Source organism: Octopus bimaculoides, chromosome 7 (assembly GCF_001194135.2).
Source record: "Octopus bimaculoides isolate UCB-OBI-ISO-001 chromosome 7, ASM119413v2, whole genome shotgun sequence".
NCBI classification, from domain to species: Eukaryota; Metazoa; Mollusca; class Cephalopoda; order Octopoda; family Octopodidae; genus Octopus; species Octopus bimaculoides.
In genome coordinates, this window is record NC_068987.1 from 13,813,855 (window position 1) to 13,834,095 (window position 20,241).

At 35.6% G+C, this 20,241-nt stretch overlaps 1 protein-coding gene across 1 annotated transcript in view; it reads left to right on the plus strand.

Moving 5' to 3' along the window:
- Positions 1-13,546, plus strand: part of LOC106870907 (transmembrane protein 183) — a 56,316-nt gene extending 42,770 nt beyond the window's left edge. Inside the window, exons 2-5 of the mRNA XM_014917140.2 lie at positions 3,424-3,495; positions 5,121-5,282; positions 7,413-7,611; positions 11,732-13,546. Coding sequence (XP_014772626.1) covers positions 3,424-3,495; positions 5,121-5,282; positions 7,413-7,611; positions 11,732-12,317 — 1,019 coding nt within the window. The 3' untranslated portion in view covers positions 12,318-13,546. The remainder of the gene's footprint in view (positions 1-3,423; positions 3,496-5,120; positions 5,283-7,412; positions 7,612-11,731) is intronic.
- Positions 13,547-20,241: the final 6,695 nt, after the last annotated feature.

Consider the following 20,241-nt stretch of genomic DNA (forward strand, 5'->3'; position numbering starts at 1 on the left):
ATTAAAATGAAAAATCCTTGTCTGTGGTTGTTATATATCAACATGATGTTTGCCATTGAAATAAAATCAATTTTCTGTTTGATTTAACATTTCAAAATGAAGTAATGAAATTCTCTGTTAAATGAATAGTAAATTCTGACACCTAAATAACAGATTATATTTTTTTGAATACTTTATATACAAAAACACTAAACAGAACAGGTTTTTAATTGTATTTACTCTTCTCATTACTTTGAAAATATTGTGTACACAACACACATGCTACTATACCCATCTCTTTTCAGGAATACATACTTTTAACATGTTAACTTTTGCAAACACAACCGTTTTTTTTTCTGACACCTACATTCAGGTATATATTCGCATACACCTGCCTTGTAACATAGACAAAAGTATGTCAAAATATATTTATAAAATTCTTGATTTATAAAATGTGTAATGATAGCATCAAAACTACCGATACTATGTTCACTTACCTACAATACACTTTTTTTAGAACTGTTTTATCTATTTCTTTCCGTGAAGTCTTATCTCTGACTATCTGTAAGAGATGGCCTGGATTTAGGCAGTTTTGTATATGTTTGTATCTATGTGTTTTACGTATATGTGCATGTATCTCCAAATATGTATGCATATATCAGAGCAAGTGCGTGTGTGTGTTTACATATATATATATGCATACATCTGAGTATGTGGGTGTATACATATAAATAAATGAATGCATGTATGTACATATGTATTTACCTGTTTCCCTGCCTTTGATAACACTCAGCTGGAGTATTATTTTGTTGTGAGACCAAAACCTTCCATTCTTTTCTCATGAGAAATGGCTGAATACTTTTTACAAATTATTTAGTGAAATTCACTGACTGCTAACTTACCAAATTTTCTCAAAATTAATACTTATTTTCTTCCCCCTTTTTTTTCTTTTTTTCTCTTCTTTTAACTGAATTAGATTGACAGGGAAAAGAAGTGAGGTAGAAACTCTATCAGAGTGGGTAGTTAGGTAATTATGGATAACAATGCTGCAGTAGCTATAGATCTCTGAGTATATAAGTTTAGTTTGGGATTTTGGATAGTGTAACAAGCAGTAGCATCATGAATTACTAGAAAGTTAAAGAGATTTTAACTAGAGAGAGATTTGCATGATACAGAGGACTTACAGGCGACTGGTGATAATGGACCAAGTAGAGAAAGTGGTACAGAGAATAAATTATGGCAAAGTTTTAGTACAAGACAGTTACATTGAATTAGATGTGGTTTGGGTTTGTACCAGAACATGGACCCAAAGCTAACATATTTCTATAGAGATAACGGTGAAGCAGTAGTTAGTGCTCAGACATAAATAAATAGCTTCACTTTGTATTTGCCAATCTAGAAAATACCATTGAAACTGTCCAACATTTCAAGTTTATATGCAAAGTCTGGCTAATATTACATACTTCATGCTTTAAAAGTCTTTCGTCCTGAATATGTACTGCTGAAATTGGGGTGTGTCTAAATGTACCGATGCATTTTTTATGCCATCAAATATTGTGGGTGTAAAGTGAATGGCTTGTGAAAGCCATTTAGTTCATGTATGGGGGCGAGGTTCAAAGAGGAATGACCTGGTGGATTTTCACCAGGGATCTACTTTCAGTTTTATTCTCTTCATTGTAGTCTTTAAGAAAATGGTTCACACATGAATGCCCTCAGTAACTTCCCTATGGTTCTCATTGCAGAATCTTTTGAAGACCTGCAGACAAAAATTCCCAAACCTGGGAGAGTGATTAACAATGAAAAGCCAAAAGCCTAATATAGCATACAGCAAAGACAAAAGTTGTAATTAGTAGTAAAAGGAGACAAGTTTTTTTTTTTAGTATCATTTGGAAAGTATCATTACTCAATGAGTAAGACTGGAATTGACAAAATATCAATAGCGTGTGTTCTATCCAATCATTAAAGATGCAAAAAAAAAAAAAAAAAAAAAAAAAAAAAAAAAAAAGCTGAAAGGTAACCTGGGTTATTATTATATACACCAGATGTACATAAGTAGTTAATACCAGGGGCACCTTTGAAATAAAGTCTTTGGCATGCTCAGATGGCTTGCTTTACACTTTTTAGTTTTTTCTTTCTTATTTTTTTTGTTATACAGATAAGGCAGTAAAAAGAGCAGCATGTGAAGTCTTGCATAACTTTGAGAATATGTTGCTTGTTGCAACATCTAAAAAAGGGAATACATATGGTTCCCTTTATTTTAACTTAAATATAATACTCCTACCTTTCCTACACACACACACACACACACACACACACACACACACATATGCTCTTTTATTAATTGTGAATATTATTCGCAGCTCTTAAGTCACTCCTACAGCTTAGTACTGTCAGTTAACAAAAGATTATACTGCATATGCTTTCTTGTAGTCTAGTTCTCTTTTCTCCTCTTATATAATTAAACTTCTCTCTCTCTTTCCCTCCTCTCTCTTTCTTTTTCTCTCATCATCATCATCATTGTTTAATGTCTATTTCCCATGCTTGCATGGGTCAAGCAGAATTTGTTGAGGCAGATTTTTCTACAGCTGGATACCCCTGCTGTCACCAACCCTAACCTGTTTCAAAGCAATGTAATATTTTTCCCCATGGCCAGACATGCTTGTATGATGGTGAGACCTGTTTACAATTGTCACATGATTTAAAGAAGGGCACACATACAGTGGGCCTCTTTCAGTTTTCATCTACCAAAATTAAGTCAAAAGGTTTTTGGGTCACTCCAGGGCTATTGTAGAAGACACATTTCCAAGGTGCCATGCAATGGAACTAAACCCCAAACTACATGGTTGGGAGCAAGCTTCATGACCATCAACCATATATAAGAAGTTTGCTTGTCAACCACATGGTTCTGAGTTCAATCCCACTGCACAACATCTTGGACAAGTGTCTTCTACTTCAGCCCCAAGCCAACCATAGTCTTATGAGCAGATTTGGTAGATGGAAACTGGAAGAAGCCCATCGTGTGTGTGTGCGTGTGTTTTGTCTCACCTTGTCTTGACATCACATGACAGACTTAAATAATTGTCACTATCATACAAGCAGTGTCATTCATTTGTAATATCCTGTGAGAACATATCTGATGATGGCTAAATATTACCTTTCTAGGAAACAGGTGAGAGTTAGCAACAGGAAAGGTATTTAGGCCTTAGAATATATTCCTCAGTTAACTCTGTTCAACCCATTTGAATATAGAAAAATAGATGCTAAAATGACAACTTTTTTCATCTGAACTAACACATAATGCAAAACATTTGGAGTAGCATTGAAGTCTATCATTAACTTTAAATGCTTTAAATGAATAAATAAATTCTATTACTTGTTTCGAGAACTCTTTATTCTGTTTGTACATCCAAACACATCATTTCTTTCTTTCTTTCTTTCTTTCAGATTTTACCCTCCATGATTATTCAGCTTCTGGAAGATTCAAGAAAGCACATATCAATGCTTTCCACAAAGAAGGTAAGAAGAAAGAATCTAAGAATGTTCCAAGAGGGAGTAAAACACTTTGGAATGTATTCATTTAATTTTTCTGTATTTTGGGGCTGTGGATAGCAAGCATAGAATGAATGGTTTGACAGAATATGACAAGTTGAAGGATTGTGTCATGCTTCAATGTCTGCTTTGGCAAGGTTTGTGAAGCTGAATGCCTTTCATAATTCTGACTGCCACACAGAGAGTATTGGATGGTTGTTTGTTTGTTTGTTTTTTTTTTGTTTTTGTTTTTGTTGATAGTATGAGCTTGAGTAAGGTCCCCTTATAATTCACAAGACTAACAAACTAAATGAGTTAAAGGTACAGTAGAGAGAAGGGTGGCTTTATGTTAGGTGTTGTGAAGTTTAAAGTATGATAGGAGGAACTGGAACCAGAGATATTGGCTACCTTACATTGTATAAGGGTGGATAGGAGTAATTAAGGTGGAACTGGAGAGAGATTAAACTTGCATCATTGAAATATTGTTACCTATTCCTGTTCGCTAGGGGAACATGTAGAATTACATGTGTTGCTCAGAGCCAGAATAAAACTCTTGTAGAGAATTGGCAATCCATTACTTTCATTTCCTTGACTAGTTCCAGACATAGCTGATATTTGTATATCTAGTTATGCAGACTGGGGAATGTCAAATTAAGCAGACCATTCAGGGTTTATTAACAAAGCAACAACAAAAAACCCCACTTGTTTGAGTGTTTGAACACTCATCAGACTTGAATCAATCTGCCACCAGCCACAAGTTACTGTGCAAGATCTACAATACATTTTAACCTTTTAGTATTTGAACTGGCCATATCAGGCCCAAATATTCTACCTGTTTTATATACAAACTGGTCAGATCCAGCATCTCACACCTACCTTACAATGCCATTCTAAAAATAAATAATCACGTAGCCAAAACTTCAAAATAAAGAATGATTAATTCAAAACAATATGAATAAATAAGCATTACATTTGACAGAGTAATCTGGATGCTAAAGGGTTAAATTAACTCTCAGAGCATTAATTAGCACAGGGTTTAGTAGAAGATGCTTTCCCAAGCTGCTGTTCAGTGGAACTGAGCCCAAGACTACGTAGTTGTAAAGTGAACTTCCGAATCATACAGTCACCCTACACGTAATATAATGTCTAGTTTAAAAAATGGAATAAGACACTCGTCATGGCCAATGCCAGTACTGCTTGACTGGCTCCTGTGCCGGTGGCATCTAAAAAGCACCGTTTGAGTGTGGTTGATACCAGTGCCGCCTGACTGGCTCCTGTACTGGCGTCACATAAAAAGCACCCACTACACTTTTGGAGTGGTTGGGGTTAGGAAGGGCATCCAGCTGTAGAAACCTTGCCAGATCAGATTGGAACCTGGTGCAGCCTCCTGGCTTGCCAGTCCTCAGTCAAACCGTCCAACCACATCGAAAGCGGATGTTAAACGACGATGAGTGATAAGATATATTAAGTTAATAATGGACCTGTTGCTTTGTTTTCCTTTTTCATTGATTGCCTGAGATGTCCACCATATTTATTCAACTTGTCTTAAGTTTCCTACTGCAGTTCTTTTCTGGTTTGTTTTTTTATTCGTTATTTTACTTTTCGTTCCATAGCTAAACAGTTACAAACAATTCCAACTTTAGTTCAAGATGTTGTTGAAAATTGGTTTGAAAAAGATGCGGATGACTTCGATACAGACACAGTTTCTTCAAAAGGAGAGGATGAAGATGAAGAGGAAAAGAAAAAAATAATTAACGATGAAACAAGTAAATCAAGTAAGAACATCATATGAGTTTTAGAAACTTTGAGAGATTAGAAATAAACTTTTTTTACAGTAGAGCTCGAAGCAGATAAAGCTATAATAAGCATACATAATATTGGTTTAAAACATCAAATTTCTGCTGAAATATCCTGCCTTTGTTTCACTTTTAACTTTTTAGTATTTGAACTGGCCATATCAGGCCCAAATATTCTACCTGTTTTATGTTCAAGCTGGTCGGATCCAGCATCTCACACCTTCCTTACAATGTCGTTCTAAGAATAAGCAATCACGTAGCCAAAACTTCAAAATAAAGAATGATTAATTCAAAACAATATGAATAAATAAGCATTACATTCGACAGAGTAATCTGGATGCTAAAGGGTTAAAGTTAGTAAAATAACTTTAGTCATTATTAAGCAGTTTAGAACATAAACTAACATGAAATTCTAATGGAAGATTTAAATTTTGATTTTAATTTAAAATAAGAAATGTCATAGAATTAGGAGCAGTCTCAGGCAAGATGGGATTGAAAGGGTCTTTAAAAAAATACTTACATGGGAAAAAAGTTGAAGGCTGCCTGAGAGGGTATGGTTTGGGGGTGGTGGAGTGGGGTTGGGGGGTTAACCCAATATTTTTTGTGCTGTTATTTTAGCTTTATCTAGTTTCGCCTTTAAAATGATTTAATATCAAATAAGAACATTTGAATTAATTAACATAGATGGTTCATATTTACAAAATAATACTCACCCTACTAATTTATAAAATAGACATTGATAAATAATCTTAGCTGAGGCCCCTTAGAAACTTTTTAATTCTTTGATGACTGACTGACCACATAGTGAGGGTAATGACAGTGAGCCTCTATATATGTCCTTAAAACCTTGCCCACTACTCATGGCCCCTTGATGCTTTTAGATTAGATAATTAACTAATTAAGCTGTTTGATAAATTACAGTTTTTAGTTGAGTCCTACCAAAATTGACTTTGTTGTGGTTTCCTTTGTTGTCGACAAAATTTAGTACCAGTATCATACTGGAATGTCTGGGTTCTGAACACAATCTGGGAATTGAAACAGTAAGCATAAGATCATGAATGCGACACCCTAACGACAAGGTCATGTGACCTTCACCATAGTACCTATTACAGTTCACAAAGCAAGCAACAGCTGCTGAGTTGGTAGGGTGCCACCCTACTGGCCCAGTGGTCCACCAACAAAAAATGTGTACCTGGTTGTTATAGTAATAATTTAGTGCAGCTTACCATGAACACCAGCAGCACTTTATTATTGTTGAGTATTTCGTTAACAATGCTGATTCTCATGTGACAAATTCTCTTGTGTAACTCCCAATGAAAGATGGACTTTATTTGAATGACATCTTTTTAGACAGACTTTATATTGGGTTGGTGCATAATTATTGCGGATTTTTTTCAACAAATTTTATTCAACAAAAACATCTTTGAATTATGGTCTGACCATCTGCCAAGCAAATGGGAAGCAGTAATTGCAGTAGATGGTGAATATACTCCGGAATAATCATTTAAAGATGTTTTTGTTACATGTTTTTGTTGAATATTTGTTGAAAAACAGCTGCAATAATTATGCACCCACCCAATAGATCCAAGAATAACTGTGTGGTAAGATGTTCGTTTCCTAACTACACGGTTTCTGGTTCAGTCCCACTGCATGACACCTTGGGTAAGTGCCTTGTACTATAGCCCCAGACCAACCAAAGACTTGTGAGTGGATTTGGTAGGCAGAAACTGAAAGAAACCTATCACATATATGAGTGTGTGTATATATGTGTGTTACTATCTCCTTGACATAATAGTTGTAAACAAGCGTCACTGTCATACAAGTGGAGCCTTTGGTTTCCAATCTTCAGTGAAAACATGTCTGGGCTGGGGAAATATTACCTTACTTGGTAACAGGTAAGGGTTACTGACAGAAAGGGCATCCAGCAGTAGATAATCCACTTCATTAAATTCCATCTAACCCATGTGAATAAAGAAACGTGGACGTTAAGATGATGATGATGATGATAATTATGTACATAAACAAAAGTCTTCAAATGGTGCTCCACTGATCTAGTGGAGTATAAGAATTACTTAATTTACAAAAAAATTACTCTGTTCTTTATTTCAGGTAAATCTGAAAATATCAGGAGAAAAACAAAATTGAAAAACGTTGTACCTGATGATTCTGGATTTATTTATCCTGCTGATATTTGGCATATTCTATCATTGTATATCCATCCTGAAGATGTTTGGCGATTTGCTTCTATCTGCAAATACGCAAATACTGCAATCCATACTGTAAGGTTTTGGCGTCATCTCTATCATAGGTTTGTATTCTAATTTTCCCTGTATCATTAATCCCTCTTCAGCTGCTGTAGTCTGAAATATCTTTATTTTCTAATGCCATATCAGCTATTTTATCGGATATCACATAAAAAGCACCCTTTGCCAGTGCCTTGTAGAGAGCACTTGTGCCAGTGCCATACAAAAAGCACCCATGCTGGCACCACATAAAGCACACCCTATTTCTTTATTGCCCACAAGGGACTAAACATAGAGGGGACAAACAAGGACAGACAAAGGTATTAAGTCGATTACATCAACCCCAGTGCATAACTGGTACTTAATTTATCAATCCCGAAAGGATGAAAGGCAAAGTCGACCTCGGCGAAATTTGAACTCAGAACGTAAAGAAAGACGAAAAACCGCTAAGCATTTCGCTCTGCATGCTAACGATTCTGCCAGCTCGCTGCCTTCACATAAAGCACACCCTGCTACACTCTATAAAGTGGTTGACATTAAGAAGGGAATCCAGCCTTAGATGCAATCCCAAAACAGGGGACTGGAGCCTAGTATAGCTTGCCAGTTGTCAAACCATCCAACCCTTGGACATTAAATAATGATGTATTTTGTGAACAATAGTATTATTGATTACAGGTTTCCAATGGAGCAGTCAATGACTTGCTACATTCACAAGGGGCTGGCTTACTAGCTTCTTTCAGTTTTCATCTACCAAATCCACTCACAAAGATTTGATTGGCGTAAGGCCTCAGTAAAAGACATGTGCAATATGACTGAGCCTAGACCACTTGGTTAGGAAACAAACTTCTTAATTACACAGCTATGCCTGCACAAATTTACATGCACACACTCTCAGTGAGCTTCTGCACAATTTCTCCTTACCATATTCCTTTCATCCAATGCAAAAGAAAACACTTACCAAAGGTGTTGCATGATGGGGATCAGACCCAGAACCCCACAGTTTCAAAACCAAATTTTTTAGGTGAAGGCATCATCATCATCATTATTTAACGTCCATGCTGGCATGGGTTGGACGGTTTGACTGGGCTGGCACACTGGGAGGCTGCGCCTGGCTCCAGTCTGATTTGCCATGGTTTTCTACGGCTGGATGCCCTTCCTAACGCCAACCATGAGAGTGTAATGGGTGTTTTCACATGCCACTGGTACGGGTGCCATTTGAGTAACACTGGTATCTGCCACGACTGCAATTTTGCTCGACTTGATGGATCTTCTTCTCAAGCACGACATAATGCCAAAGGTCTTCTGGTTTAGCATGTAGCTAAGAAACTTGCTTTCAAACCTCATGCTTAAGGGTGAACCTGTGACTATTGTAGAAGTCACCAGTCAATGCATAGACACTATAGACTGCTGTCTTTTACCTACAATTGTTGCACGATGATCAATGTCTTGCAAGTGAAAGGAGCCCTCTTCTTGAATGAGTACATTAATTGTAAACAAATGTCATGCACTTTCCAAACTGGTGTCGATTGCAGGGGTCATGAACATAATGATTTTTCAATTTTTGGTTGGTGAATGCTATGGACTGTGAACAATCATACATGAACATGCACACATAGACATACACATACACACACATGCTTTAGTGTATCAAGTCTTCAAATCAAAATCTGCTTCAGGTTCTAATCATTCCAACAATTTGTTTAACAACCTCAGGAAAAGCAGAAGCATAACATTAAGTTATTGAGGACTAATCAGACATCGAGTGACAGTGTTGTTTATGAATAATAATCAAGCATTGAATTTTGAATAATGATTAAACATTAGATGAAGGTAAAATAATTCACCAATTTTATCTTGGAGATTAGGCTATTATAGGAGTCTTGTGATTGTGAAGTTAAGATGCTTGTCTGCTGGACCACGTGAGTGAAGTCAGATCTTGCTGCAACAGATAATTCAGATGTGAACAAAGGCAGGGTACATTACTCTGTTTGCTTTAGACTGTTTTGTTGAAAAAAATTTCAGCCTCTATCACAGTTGATTGGGTGGTTATAGGAATAGCATTCAGCTTTAAATAAAGCTTACTTCATCTGTTGATATCCACATCTTTATAATGCAGAAATATGAAATAAATTTTTTTTTAATTCTCTTTTTGAAATTCAATCATCATCCTTTAACTTCTCTTCTTTCTATGCTGGCATGAGTTGGACAGTTTGACAATTAAAATTTATTGCAATTAAAAATTTTCCTTTTAACTTAGGAATTGTTTTATGCTAAATAGATAAATGCAAAGGTGATATGAACTGCTGCTTGAATAGATGCACCATATTTCATGACATATTAATAAGATGTACTTTTTTTTTCCAAAATTATGTCTCAAAATATGACCTTGGATCTATATACATGCAAAGTTAGGCCTCCCATTAACATTAATGCACTAAAGAAATTTTTCTTTAATATGTGCTGCTGAAATTGGGGTGCCTCAAATATGCCTGTGTCTCTTTTGTGCCTTCAAATTCTCATATTTCACACATTAACTGCTTCATGTGCCTTGCCAATAACTTGAAATAACCTAAACATTGACAAATATATCTTGTTAGAATTTTTATTAGTTTTTAATACTTGACAATCAATGAAATATATAACATACAATTTGATGGGATTGTGAAAAATACAAGGAATACTCTCTACCTGAAAATAGAAATGAAATGAGAGAATAGCATGTGCAAGATTATTCCGTTGATAAACCTATTAATTTCGATTTGAAATTGCGTGCATCGAAACCTCTTCAAGGGAAGCAACTTTTACTTCTCAAATGCAGAAATTACATTACAATTTTCATTTAGACATTTCACACCACGAAGATTTATCGTCTGCACTTTAATATAGTAAATTTGTGAATGAAAGCATCATTAATGACAAGGGACTTACTGTAACTCAATACAAAGGACATCTTTCAAGGAACATTGTCCTTTCACTGATGTTTACATCCTTTGCCAGCATTACATCAGTGAAAGCCACACATAGGCGCGCGCGCACACACACACACACACACACACACACACACACACACACACACACACACACACTCTATCTCTCTCTCTCTCTCTCTCTCATTTGTTATTCATTCAACATCCATTTTCCCATGGATAGCACAGGTTGAAAAGGGACCAATTTGCAGCAAGGTTTCATGACCAAATGCTCTTCCTGTTGCCAACATTTGTGTTTTGCATGTAAGGAATTTTTCATTCCATAAGCCTTTGAAAATGTAAAGCAGTCAGTCACAAGGAACCATCATCATTTTAATGTCCATTTTTCCATACTTGCATGGTTCAGACGGACTTCATCGAGGCAGACTTTTTCTATGGCCAGATGCCCTTCCTGTTTCTAAGCAAGGTATATTTTCACATAGCCAGACATATTTTCATGGAAGACTGGAAACAAACAACCTCACTTGTATGACAATGATGCTCATTTACAGCATTCAAATGATGACTTGACAAGGGTAAAGCACCATTCAAGCATGGTCAATGCCAGTACCGCCTGACTGGCCCTCGTACCAGTGGCTCATAAAAAGCACCCACAACACTCTCAGAGTGGTTGGCATTAGGAAGGGCATCCAGCTGTAAAAACCTTGCCAGATCAGATTGGAGCCTGGTACAGCCTTCTGGTTTGCCAGTCCTCCAAACCGTCCAACCCATGCCAGAATGAAAAGCAGACTTTAAACGATGATGATGATATGAGAGAGCGAGGTAGATTGCGGTGAGCTTCTTTCAGTTTCTGTCTGTCAAATCCATTCATAAGGCTTTTGTTGGCCTGGAGCTATTCTAGAAGACACAACAGGCACACAAAAATGCTGAAAACAATCTCAAGATACACAGAACTCTATGAAATGGTTACAGCCCAGGTACTACAGAACAGCAAATGTTATTTGTACATGCACTTTAATACATAATTTTAAAAACTAGATATTCAACTGATATTCCAGGAATTTAAAATTTACTTGTTAGAGATTTCAAATGTTGCCATAGGAGATTCTAATTCCTTCCATCTGGTTTCATATGGCAGTAATAACATTGGTAAACCTTTGTCAGCAGATTTCTACAAATTTAATCATTTTTATTTTTTTATTTTTTTAGTATTTCTTTATTTTTTTTTTAATATTTTTTTATTATTTTTTTTTTTCAGGCATTGTTATGACTTGACTCTGCTTCCAAGGAATCTGATGCCTTTTAATTTGGAATGTATCCATGGACTTCGAGCTCGAGTTATACGGTCACTTCATCATGCATATCCACCTCTCTTGAACAAGACCATCAAATTCTCTGTAGATGATATTCCAAACCAACTTGAAGGGCAACGATGCATTCTTTTCTGGCAAACTCAAATGGCTGACAATCAAAGCTGGAATTTCTACTTTAAGTTCAAAAGGGACTCTACATTCTCAAACAAACTAAACCATTCTAGTAAACGTAACGATCTCTTGAATGGCTATAATGATATGTTTCACAACCCTGAAAAAGATTGTACAGTACTTTTAGTAACTTGTAAGAACTATTCCTTTGTTCCTGTTGTCATGGGCTATGTACTAAACAAACTAAGTGTAGCGGTCAGCCAGACAATGCGCTATCATAGGATGAAACTTAGTTTCAATACCCGCTTTTTTAATAACGGCAATTCTTCAGGAGGTCCCGGAGAAGAAATGATCGTCTTAGATCCTGTGATGAGTTGGCAGTGTATGGGATGGTGGCATCCTAGTTATCCCAGTGTGTGAAATCTGTTTTATTGGCCCAGGAACTCATATAGTCTAAGAACATTATAGAAAATAATAAATATTGTTGTGAAACTGTGAAACCCAAAGAACCTATTTTTGATCTCTGTCTCAGCAAATAGTTGAGACACACTGTTCACAAGTTCAAATAAGCTAGATTGCCTTGAGGAAGAGAGCAGTCTGACATCTTCAGGTAGGGCATTACATCAGAGGGTGAAAAATTACTGCAGATACTAAATTAGATATAGTGCTGAATATGTGGTGAGGGGGGGGGGGAGAATTGGTTGCTATTATTGTATGAAGCGTAACATTGTTGTCATGCAATAGCAGCAGCACATACGCTACTCGTTCAACTCATTCATCCATTTATTCATTTTATGTTGATTTTTCCATGCTAGAATGAGTTGGATGAATACATATCATCAGGGCATTGTTTTGCAACAAGATGCCCGTCCTGTTGTCAGCCCTTACTTATTTTACAAGTAAAGGGATTTTTGTTTTTTATTCTACTTTATTCCACACACACACACACACACACATATATATATATATATATATATACATATGCATATATATATATGCATATATATATATATATATGTATGTATGTATGTATGTAGGTGATGGGCTTCCATACAGTTTCTGTCTACCAATTCCACTCACAAGGCATTCGTCGGCTCGAGACTATTATAGAAAATACTTGCCCAGGGTGCTACATAGTGTGATTGATCTCAAAACCACATGGTCTCATAGTGAACTCCGCCTCCGTACAGCCAAACGTCTGCACCCGCATATATCTAATTTAGTATTGGTCTTTAGTTCTTGTCCCTCTGATGAAAAGCTCTGCCTGAAATGCGAAAGACCCTCCCCCACCTCTTTTCTTCACAGCAACCTATCTTATTGTATTTTGTGAACAGTTTATTATTGGTAGTACAACTATTACTTATATAGAATTAATTAAAAGCCTCTTTAAATCATACAGGCAATTAATGTGACAGTTAACTATTTAAGGGTCTTAAAGGAGCAGAACTAATAGATAACTGCAATAGAAAATGAGCTGTGTAAATTTTATTACAGCAATAAAATTAGTTATAAAAATAATAAGATCAATAATAATGACTACAATATCATCGGTAATAAGTTATACTAAACAATTTATATGATTATACAATATTTTCAAATAAACATGAGTTTCGCCAATGTAACCATATGGACTTCAACTTTCAGAGCCATTTAAGACTTAAATTATTATTATCATCATCATTATTATTATTATTAATCCACTTGTGTTGTTGAGTTGTTTTTTTGTTTTTGTTTTTTTGTTTTTTTTTTACCTGCTCACTAATATTTACTATTTACTGGTTTGATTCTGGTTTTTTTATTTGTTCTTTAAACCATTGAATTATTTTACTGAGGTACCGAGTTTTGAACTATAAAACTTACCCTTAATTTAATCACTAAGAGTATCGTACTATCTGGTAGGTTGTATCATAAACTTCAGTCATCTTAACAAACGGTAATACTGTCTTAATTCACCTCTTAGAAAGGGTTGTTTTTTTTAGACTGGTGGGGGTTTTTTTAGGAGTACAAAATGCTTGAAAGTAAGATATATTCTAAAAATAGTGATATCTAACAATTCTGGTGATTAAAAAAAAACGTTTATTTTTGTGTGAATGAACATAGTATGTGTGCACATAGACACACATTTTTGCATAAACAGTTTTCTATCTAGCACTAGTTCTGTGTGTGCATGTATGCATATATATGTATGCGTGTGTATGTATATATATATATACGCACACACTCTCTTATCCACCAGTAGGAACCATGCCAAAGCAGACATTGGTGTTTGATGCCGCTCTCTGGCTCATCAGTTTGTGTTGAACCATCCAACCCATGCCAGCATGGAAAAAGGAATGTTAAATGAGAATATATAAATATATGTGTGTATGTTTATATACACATAGACACAGACATAAATATACATGGATGTGTATATATATGTGTGTGTGTGTGTGTATATATATATATATATATATATATATATATATATATATATATAGAGAGAGAGAGAGAGAGAGAGAGAGATAAACAAACAAACAAAGTAATTTTTGTATGAACAGAATTTTGTCAATCCTTCAACGTAGCTACATCCAGAAATACATCTATATAGTAATAGTTTACAACATTTTCCCCCCCTACATGATAAGTGTTATTTTGGACAAACACAGCAGAAACCTAGGAACAGGTGACAGAAGTATAAAGAAAGTCTTTGCTAGCTTAAGAAAAGAATAATAATTTTTCAAAAGCACACTTTCTAAAACAATACTTCTTACAAATTCATGGTAGACAAAGCATAAATCTCTCTCACTGAACTGCATTCTTCCCCCAAAAACATGGCAGTTACCAACTATTCTCAATATAATGTCCACTGGAGCTTGTAACTTACTGTCTCTTGAGATCTCTGGGTGAAACTTGGGCTCATACAAACACTAAGCAAAATCTGAACATCACAATAATAATAATAGTTTTGATGGAAATGTTCAAGAAACAGGCAGGCAAATACAGAACAACGATCCCAGGATTTACAAATATAGGCGCAGGAGTGGCTGTGTGGTAAGTAGCTTGCTTACCAACCACATGGTTCCAGGTTCAGTCCCACTGCATGGCACCTTGGGCAAGTTTCTTCTGCTATTTCCTCGGGCTGACAAAAGCCTTGTGAGTGGATTTGGTAGACAAAAACTGAAAGAAGCCTGTCGTATATATGTATATATATATGTGTGTTTGTGTGTCTGTGTTTGTGTCCCCCCCCCCAACATCGTTTGACAACCGATGGTGGTGTGTTTACGTCCCCGTAACTTAGCGGTTCGGCAAAAGAGACCGATAGAATAAGTACTAGGCTTACTAAGAATAAGTCCTGGGGTCGATTTGCTTGACTAAAGGCGGTGCTCCAGCATGGCCGCAGTCAAATGACTGAAAGAAGTAAAAGAGAGAGAGAGAGAGTATGCATGACCTACAGAAAATGACATTGCTAGGCACCACACACACATTACAAAGAGCATTTTCAATGAAGTAAAGTATAATAAAAGCAAGGCAAAACACTGCAAACAGAATGCTTTCTGTAGTGCAGTGAAAGCATACAATAAAAGCAAGACTACTGGGGAAAATAAAAATAATTATAATAATAATGGTTTCAAATTTTGGTGCAAAACAAGTACTGGAGTCAATTCATTAAATTACAATTCTTCAAGATAGTGTCCCAGCATGACTGAAACAAGCAAAAGGTAAAAGATATTTAATCTTTTTGGCATCAATAGCCCCAAAGGATCTCTAGAGTAATGTTACTCAACAGGGTGAATAGCTCAGAGATTAAGAAGTCTTTCCAGGTCGAGTCACTACTTCTCTGCATGGAGAGGTCAGAGTTCTGGTACAACAGACATATGATTAAAATGTCACAGGAAACAATTGCAAGATGGATTCAAGCCAACCTGCAGAAGACTTAGCAGTCAGCCAAGAATAAGATGGTTGGATAATATTCATAGTCTTGGTCATGCTTAAGAATCCAACCAGAAAGTGTAATGATGGTTGCTTCTGATAGGATTCTATGGAGGGTCCCTTATAGGACCTTATGAAGGGTCCCTGAGGACTCTACCTCCATGACCTTCCCATAAACAGCGAATGGAAAAAATTGATAGATAAATTGTTAATTTCTGTTAAATTATGATTTTTTTTTTTCTTTTATTCTTTTACTTGTTTCAAATATTTGACTGTGGCCATGCTGGAGCACCACTTTGCAGGGTTTTAGTCAAACAAATTGACCCCAGGACTTATTTATTTTTTAAGCCTAGTACTTATTCTGTCAGTTTCATTTGCTGACCTGCTAAGTTACAGGGATGTAAACACACCAATATCAATTGTCAAGCTGTGGTCGGGGGACAAACACAGATACAAATATACACACACAAAGATGTATACATACATACATATATATATATATATATATATATATATATATACATACATACATACATCAGGCTTCTTTCAGTTTCCGTCTATCAAATCCACGGCTATAGTAGAAAAGCTTTTTACTGTACAGCCATGCCTGCACCTATATGATCTTAACATTAGATTAATAATGACAATGTTTCTTTGGAGTTTTTTGTTGTTGTTTTTTTTTAGCTAAATCTTTCTGAATTCTTAACTATTTTCAAAATATTTGAAATATTATAATATAGACAGGGTATTTCATAAAAAAATATTATCATAAAAGTTTAAAAAGAATGCTGGTATAACAGTTACAGTTAAGAAGTTTGCATGTGGTTTCAAGTTTAGTTACACTGCACAGCATCTATAGCCCTAAGCTGACCAATGCCTTGGGAGTGAATTTAGTAAAAGGAAACTGTGCAAAAGTCTATCGTAAAATGTCTGTGTGTATGTATGTGTTTGTCTCCCACAGCTTGACAATTGGTGTTGGTTTGATTATATCCCTGTAACTTAACAGCTCAACAAAAACAGATCAATAGAATAAATGCCAGACATTACTGGGGTCAATTTGATTGATTGAACCAGTTTGAATCCTATTTTACTCAACTGTACCCCCATAGCCATTTAATGTAGTCCTCAGGGAGATTCAGTGTGACAAGGCTGACCCTTTGAAATACAGGTCCTACTCATTTTTGCCAGCTGAGTAGAGTTGAGCAATGTGAAATAAAGTGTCTTGCTCAAGGACACAACGTGTCACCGGGAATTGAACTCATGACCTTACAATCATGAACAAAATACCTTAAACACCAAGCCATGCGCCTCCACTGTAGAAGTATTACCAGTTTATTGCACATAATTTTTAACCACAAAATCTTATATGGACCCCCAAGGGTCTCATCAATTCACAACCACAACACTAAACCTTTCAAAGCAGTGCCCCAGCATGGCCACAGTCCATTGACTGAAACCTGTAAAAACAAAATGAAAAAGAAATATAGATAGAAGAAAGAGTTCGTTAAAAACACTTTCTTAAAGTGCAGTCTGGTTCTTTGGTTTTCTTGGTTAATTAAGACTTACGTAGTATATAAAGATGTATAAACATATATTTATTAAGCGTAGTATAGCTAATAATGAAGCTAATGACACCAATGTTCTTTTAATGAGGTTTTCATTTTAGCGATAAGTGATGAGAAAATAGAACCTGATAAAAAATGACCGACAATGATAATGCTGAGTCTGTTAAGACGAAAAGAGCAAATAATGATTAAAATCAAGTGAAAGATAGATGATGACAGTATGGATGATGATGATGATAATAATAATAATAATATTAATCATAAGAAGGTTTAATTAGATAATGATAGCTATAAAATTTTGTTATTTTTATTGTCAGAGGTAATAGCTTTTTAACTATGGCAACTATGTTGATTATGATGAATCTGTTAAAAAGCAATTTAGTAATTGTAAAAAAAAAAGGAAAACAAAAAAAAATTATTAATCATTATCCTGGTTGATTATTTCAGGTGGCTAATTGTTTCAGGAAAATTCCAAAATAATAATAATAATCATTTCAAAACCATATCAACTTATTTGACAAATTAAAAAAATTTTTTTTTTTCCTTTTTAAAAATTTTTGTTGATAATTAAATTGGTTTAATTCGTTTAATGATCTCTCTGTTGCCTACTCTCACCCCATTCCACATTCTTCATTGTTCAATATTTTAAAGGTTGTCCTTATTTTTTTTTATGTGTTTTTTTTTGGGGGGGGGGTCTTATTTTCTTTCTTTCATATAAGCACAACTCTTTCAGAGTTATCATTGCATTGAAAGATGGACAGACCTGTCTAATATTTCATTGATTTGTGCTTTTTTTGTACTTATATACATATATATATATATATATATATATATGTATATGTATGTATGTAGACATGATTGTGTGCATGTATGTGTGTATATATGCTTATTGTATGTGATTGCAAAGTCATACATACAGGTTGAATGCAGTCAGTATTAAGCATTTATTAAAAAACAAAAACTTGAACAAATTCACTATCTGCATTTTTTATGCATGTATGTATATATATATATATATATATATACACACACACACATGCTCACACACACTTATATATACACATGCACATATGTATATATTAATGAACACATCCAACCTAACTTGGATGTGTTGTTTATAAAGCTGTAGACAAAAAAATGCTAAGTATTTTGATGTTTCTTAGGTTGGATGTCCTAATTAAAATTCATTACAAAGGCTGTTGCTATATATACACACATACACACACATTGTCATGATCACTGAATCTCACCACTTGTTACAGTTACTTGTCATCTGTTTAGTGAAGTTTAGTATCCTGAAATCAGATTTCTCCACATGTGCCCATGTCTTTCTTGGCCTTTATCTTTTGCAGGTTTCTTCTACATTGTCTGCTTTGCACTTCATGACCCAACTATCCTCCTCCATACGCACCAAATGTCTATGCCAGTGTAATCTCTTTTTCCACACTGCTTGGACTCATGATTGTAAGATTGTGGTTTCAATTCCTGGACTGGGTGACGCATTGTGTTCTTGAGCAAAACACTTCATTGCATGTTGCTCCAGTCCACTCAGCTGGCGAAAATGAGTAACCCTGCGATGAACCAGCATCTTGTCCAGTGGGGAATATATGTGCCAGAGAAACCAGGAAGCCAGCTTTATGAGTCTATATGACTCAGGAAGAAACGACATCTGTCAAGGATTGATTAATGATTACAGAGAAAGACTTGGCAGATATGGACCTGGCCTCACCAGGAAGCAAATTCATGACAGCTCTTGCACCATGCTGGGTGAAGATCTATCATCATCCAGTGCTCCAAACTGGGCTGAACCAAGACTTAGATGTATCCTCTAAAAGCACTAAGTCAGCATACAAGACACACATGCATCCTACATACACATACAAATACAGTTGTGCAAACACATTCCAACATGTAGTGGCACTAAAGTACAAGAGCTAACATATCCAGTCATGTATAAACACACAACACATAATAATATAAACATATGCATACCTATACCAATGCATACCTATATAAATGTACACAATCTTGCATTCAAAAACTCCAACCTATGGAAACAGTAAAATCCAAACACAAACACACATGCTCACATACAAGTCACATACACATTCATATATAGTCACATATATATTCATACAGTCACATATATATTCATACAGTCACATACATATACATAATTACAGAGTAGTTGGTGACAGGGAGGGCATCCAGCTTGTAAAACAATGCCAAACTCATGCAAAGCTTCAACTTAGTGTGACAGGTGGGTGAAGAAATGCCAGCAGATTCGTGTGGAATGAATCTATATAGAAGAGAAAAACCAAGGAAGACAGGCAAATTTTGTTAAAAGCTGATCTCAAGAAACTGAACCTCACAAAGAAATACAAGTGCAGAGATGCTATGCTGATGTGAAGCTGTCCAACACATGCAAGCATGTAAAACACAAGCATAAAAATAATCTCACACATACACATTTATTATTATTATTATTATCATGAAATGTGATAATATGTGTATGTGTTAAGGCGGCGAGCTGGCAGAAACATTAGCACGCAGGCAAAATGCTTAGCGGTATTTCGTCTGTCTTTACGTTCTGAGTTCAAATTCCACCGAGGTCGACTTTGCCTTTCATCCTTTCGGGGGTTGATAAATTAAGTACCAGTTGCATATGGGGGTCAATCTAACTGACTGGCCGCCTCTGCAAAAGATTTCAGGCCTTGTGCCTAGAGTAGAAAAGATTATGAAATGTGATGAGGTGGCAAGCTGGTGGAATTGTTAGCATGTCAGACAAAACACGAAGCAGTTTTTCTGCCAGCTTTACATTCTGAGTTCAAATTCCGCTGAGGTTGACTGTGCCTTTCATCCTTTCG